This window comes from Sphaeroforma arctica, assembly GCF_001186125.1.
Source record: "Sphaeroforma arctica JP610 unplaced genomic scaffold supercont1.335, whole genome shotgun sequence".
NCBI lineage: Eukaryota > Ichthyosporea > Ichthyophonida > Sphaeroforma > Sphaeroforma arctica.
Genome location: NW_014040223.1, coordinates 14,091 through 18,955, shown reverse-complemented (window position 1 = coordinate 18,955; position 4,865 = coordinate 14,091). Strand labels below are relative to the sequence as shown.

Sequence of the window (4,865 nt, the reverse complement as noted above, 5' to 3'; positions counted from 1 at the left end):
ATGTATATATACATATATGTATATGTATTCGTGTATATTTATATACATATATAAACCATATATATATATATATATATATATGTGTGTGTGTGTGTGTATATATGTATGTATGTATATATATTTTATATTTTATAAATATATATATATATATATGTATGTATATAAATATATATATGGATATATACATATATATATATATAGTGTGTGTGTGTGTGTACGTGTGTTTGTGTAATAATATCTATGTTTGATGTAATGTCCCGTCTTGATTTCGGAATGAATTGTCGCAGAGCCCGTCTTCCGACTATTTTAAGATGTGTTCACATATTAGCCTTCGCGTAGGTTTTTGCTACTAATCAGTCTCACAACATAAATAAATTAGCAATTCGATGCACATTCAAAGATCTGAACAACGTGGTTCCCATATTGCCTGTTTTGGTTGTATTTACAACCGAAAATAGGGAACAGTTTTTCAACCTTCTTGCATAATGGAGCTTGGTATCGGTATTCTGGTCGTGCTAGGGCAAATTATGAATTACGAATAAGATAGTGTTATCTTGCTGCACTCCTATATTTTAATCAGACAAGGTAATTACATCGCTATAATACAGAAACAATGTACGATTCGGAACAAGTCGGGCACTTCCAAGCGGTCGACGCAATCGACATGATACCTCTGTGCGTTTTTACTTCATCTGGCTCTATTTGAAGAATAGAACGCAATGTTCATAATTGTACAGATGCATTCTAAGCAATTTGTGCAAATCAATTCATTCTCAACGAACGCTTCCCGCTTTGGCGCGAATGATTTGCGTTTTAAATGATACAGAGATGACCTAAATTCTTAGAATATATGTTTCACTCGCATGCACAGTCCTACTCACTCCATATTGAAGTGCGATCAATATTCCATGAGCCTTCTGCCCGTGTGGCTGTTCCCAAGTTGATGACCCGCACATCACCAGCAGAGTTTTGTAGGCTCTTTAGAGTTGTGGTTAGATCGAACTTGGAGAGTGTGGGTAAAGCTATTGTACGGACATAGTAGACTAGATTCGTGGCGTCTCGTACTGACTGCCACTGTGTTCGATCTTCTTGGCCTTCACCCAGGTATAATCCGTCATGTGAGTATCTCCATGGGATAGTATTCGCTGTGAGCATATCCAGCGTGGTCAAGACCGCCGTTCTGTCCACACTGCCGTCATTTGGTGTGTAGGGATACGCCGTGGTCTGCTCGAACCAGGGCATGATCCTATTTAGACTGTTGAGGTAGTACAATCGAAGAAACCTTGCCTCGGGATAGTACATATAGTTGTAATCAGTGATATTCAATGCATCGACCTGAGTCATATCCCAGTCTGCTGCCAACGCCTGCTCTAAGTTGACTAATTGCGCCGGGAGTTGTGGCGAATTAGTCAGCACAGGCACGTCCACTGTAAGTGTCATTTTACCGGGTTCGTCCCATTCGATTACGAGCGATTTCCCAGCAGCATCGTGCAAGATAAGATGCACTAGAAGAAAGGCTGGAACCTCCAGATAAAAGGGCACCTGCATAATTGTAGGGTCTAGCAAGGCTTGTACATCGGCGATGTCTTTGCACATGCTCAAAAGGTACGTAGACAGATCATATACAGTCACGGCAAGCTCTGGACCATTAGTGTCGTAAGGTAAGTAGCCAGCAGTGTTTCTATCCCATAGTACTCCTACCGTCAACCCTTCTGTGTTCATACCGTCTGTGATTGCGATGAGATTGTCTGGAATGATTGTTCCTGGACCTGTGATATTAAATTCACCAGCAACTCCTATGAACCCGTATTTATTAATGTATGTAATCATAGTATCTTCAATCGCGACGGGATTGAATCGCGACAGAGTGGTATTGGGTGTCACGGCAGCTAAGTTCCAGTTGACGCCCCATGTGCTGTCCATGTTACGCCCACTTACAACGATATTTTCTGGGTAGTCATAGTGCGTTGTATTGAGGAGAAACTCGTCACATGCTGACGATGTTAACGCGGTTGTAAGTATGATTGTACAGATATCGACTCTTCCGAACATCAAGAATCACGATGTTATTTGTGCTCTGAAACGTGTTAAATAGTTGTTTTGAGGTTGCAGTAGTTACGAGTATTACGTTATATACAAACATTGACCCTACATAACTCATTATTGAGATTTACAGACTACATATTTGTTTTGTAAAAAGAAGGCAATGAAATAAAGTTGTCGAGTTCATATGTACATACATAGTGGCATTTTCATCACTCTGGTAGAGGTACAGTGATAAATAACTTAACAAGTATATACTACAGAGTATTTACCTGGGTTGGTATACGACAACGACATACATACAACCCTGAAAAAATGTCGTCTCGAAATGTGTATTTAAATATGTAGGCGACAATACAGCCACCAGCAAACCTGCCGACACCATGTCGCGACCGACATGTCCTACAAAATGTCGCCGTGACATGTATGGCATGTCGTTTGCCCAAATGTCGGCGTCGTTTACCAACCCAGGTATTTACAGGGAGCAGAGTTGAGTCACTGATTTCCGAGACTTGCCGAGTAAGTAAAGCAATATCTACTCTTGATACATATCTTTACGAAATTTATTTGCTGATATTTATAGCTACAATTACTCCTATTACTAAATCGGAAATTGGAAATTGGATTCCGATGTTGAGAATAAAAAAATAAAAATTATTTTACAAAATTTTGTCTGATTTCAGAAGGCTACGAAATGTCGATTTCGTATGTATTCATAAAATACTGCGCGTTTTAATCTCGTTATTCTGGGGCCGTCCGTATGGTCTAGAAACTTCGATAGTCCATATATCATAGAACATAGTAGCTATCACTCTCTTGCGATAATATCATCGCATATTCAGCACATCTCCGCCCTATTTCACATACATTGTCTTCATCACTGACAATCATCACTAATATGTCGTACTTGGGAATGGCGTATGATTTCACTGAGGATGAGATCCTGGAGGCCATCTGCGCGATCCCACCAACTCGCATCACCTCTGATTGTGAGCGGGTACTAGATGGGCCTATCCCACGTCCCTTACCCTTACCTTAGTTTTGCGTTAACGACTTTTGGACACATAAGGAAATTCATCAACTGATCAATGTCGTTGTCGCGTCGTCAGAGACATTGCGGGCAGGCAGAACCTCAACTCGTGATGGTCTTACAGTGCTAGGTGCCCTTGATTGTAAACACATTTCGGAAACTTTAAAAATTCGAGGTGAGCAAACGTAAAAAGAGTTTACGCCAACCAAGACAATGGCGGAGATGAATGAGGCTATAAACATTAAATTCCATGACCTCAGAGTCAGGCTCGGAAAGGCGAAGCCTAATACCTACGCCCTCCCCGGTTCACTCACTGATCGAATAGCACACCCAGCCGCCACGCCCAAGGGTAAGGAACTCGCCATGAAGTTAAAGACACCCGCGCCACGCCGATCGATCTGCATTGCAGAACAGGAACTGGCAACAAGCGCCGTCGTACCGCTGAGGATGAAGCCAGATCCAATGGCCAGGAAGCCATTAAAATGGTAAAAGTCCAGACAAGATCTGGAAACTGTAGAGCAAACATTCCTACACACAAACCTGCAAGCGATACTGAATCGTGAAAGGCTGGCGCACCTCCACAGCTCACTTGTAGAAGGCAGGTTTTTTTCTCAATAAAAAATGTTTATCAACTTAGAACTACAGAAGTCGTAATAATATGTGCTCAACAATTCCTTATTCGACCCTATGGGCGCGGATAATTGAACATAATAACACTGGCGACTGAATGCATGGCCTTAAGGCTACTATCAATTAATCGCTATTTTCACTTGAATGCTATTGCAAAGTCATTGTCAATCAAAGGCACTAGGCTGTGACAGATCTTCTTGCATACAGCTACCGATATATATATATATATATGATTCATCTAAAGTTGGTTGCTCTTCTATCCGTTGGGAATCGTTGCATTTTAATAAGCGCATATTAAATAGTTCAGATGTCAATCTAGACCCCATACAACCTTCGCCGCAATTTGATGAGATACCACAAAAGGCACGCCAAACAAGCCATCACCGCCACATCCGTCTGCTCCGATGCCATCGCGCTTATTTCATTGGTGGCTATTGATAAATGCTCGGAGGTGTGAAGACCCGTCACAAACTCCTTGACCGAGAGTTTCGCCAGTGCCAAACTGACAGGGAGATACACATTCGGGTCTCGTTCGATAGCCCGATCGTAGTTTCGGCGGGCGATGTGGTAGTCCTGTGGTGTATAGAGTAGGATGGTTGCACCAATACCAATCAGGCGTCAGAGGGGGGCTTAAATGTGAGTATAGTGTAAATGAACTATATGGAGGGCCATGAGATCCCATCACTGATTCGGGGTACGAGTTAAAACATATTAATAATAATAAATGCAATTTCCTGATCATTGACGCTTAGTGTATACATAACACAGAAAGTCTTCTCATTGCAGTGTGTGCGGCCCATGGTGGCGATCTACACACACGCATACACGGATTAGTAGGCTAAAGTCTCAAACACTTCAATGTCTAGGAGCGTTCCGTGTACGGCGCATACGAAATGTACTCACCACTTCACCGGCATCTCCACTCTCATGCATGGTGCCGAGATTGAAGTACGCCTGCACACTACCCATGGACCCCGCTATCCTGTATTGCGACAAGGCAAGCTGCGTGGAGGAAGGAGACGAATGACACAAGGTTACGTATATGAACTATGAACGACGCATGTGATTGATTTAACAGATACACAGAAAAACATGTGTAACACTAGCTATATATACAGATATACATACAGACAAGTATATATATATGTATATGTATATATAT

General features: G+C 41.8%; 4 protein-coding genes across 4 annotated transcripts; 2 read left to right on the top strand and 2 right to left on the bottom strand.

The window, feature by feature from the left end:
* Positions 1-873: 873 nt before the first annotated feature.
* Positions 874-2,052, bottom strand: SARC_05318 (hypothetical protein; the record flags this gene model as incomplete). Its single annotated transcript, XM_014300818.1, has 1 exon — positions 874-2,052. One exon carries the CDS (start codon positions 2,050-2,052, stop codon positions 874-876), a length of 1,179 nt encoding a protein of 392 aa, XP_014156293.1.
* A 374-nt stretch (positions 2,053-2,426) lies between these two features.
* Positions 2,427-3,082, top strand: SARC_05317 (hypothetical protein; the record flags this gene model as incomplete). The annotated part of the gene is made up of 2 exons (XM_014300817.1): positions 2,427-2,514; positions 2,886-3,082. 2 exons carry the CDS (start codon positions 2,427-2,429, stop codon positions 3,080-3,082), a joined length of 285 nt encoding a protein of 94 aa, XP_014156292.1.
* Positions 3,083-3,094: 12 nt separating this feature from the next.
* SARC_05316 (hypothetical protein) lies at positions 3,095-3,706 on the top strand. Its single transcript, XM_014300816.1, has one exon. The coding sequence runs from the start codon at positions 3,287-3,289 to the stop codon at positions 3,560-3,562; it is 276 nt and encodes a 91-aa protein (XP_014156291.1). The 5' UTR covers positions 3,095-3,286; the 3' UTR covers positions 3,563-3,706.
* Positions 3,707-4,018: 312 nt separating this feature from the next.
* Positions 4,019-4,276, bottom strand: SARC_05315 (hypothetical protein; the record flags this gene model as incomplete). The annotated part of the gene is made up of 1 exon (XM_014300815.1): positions 4,019-4,276. A coding segment is annotated over one exon (258 nt), but the record flags the coding sequence as incomplete, so codon positions are not given.
* Positions 4,277-4,865: the final 589 nt, after the last annotated feature.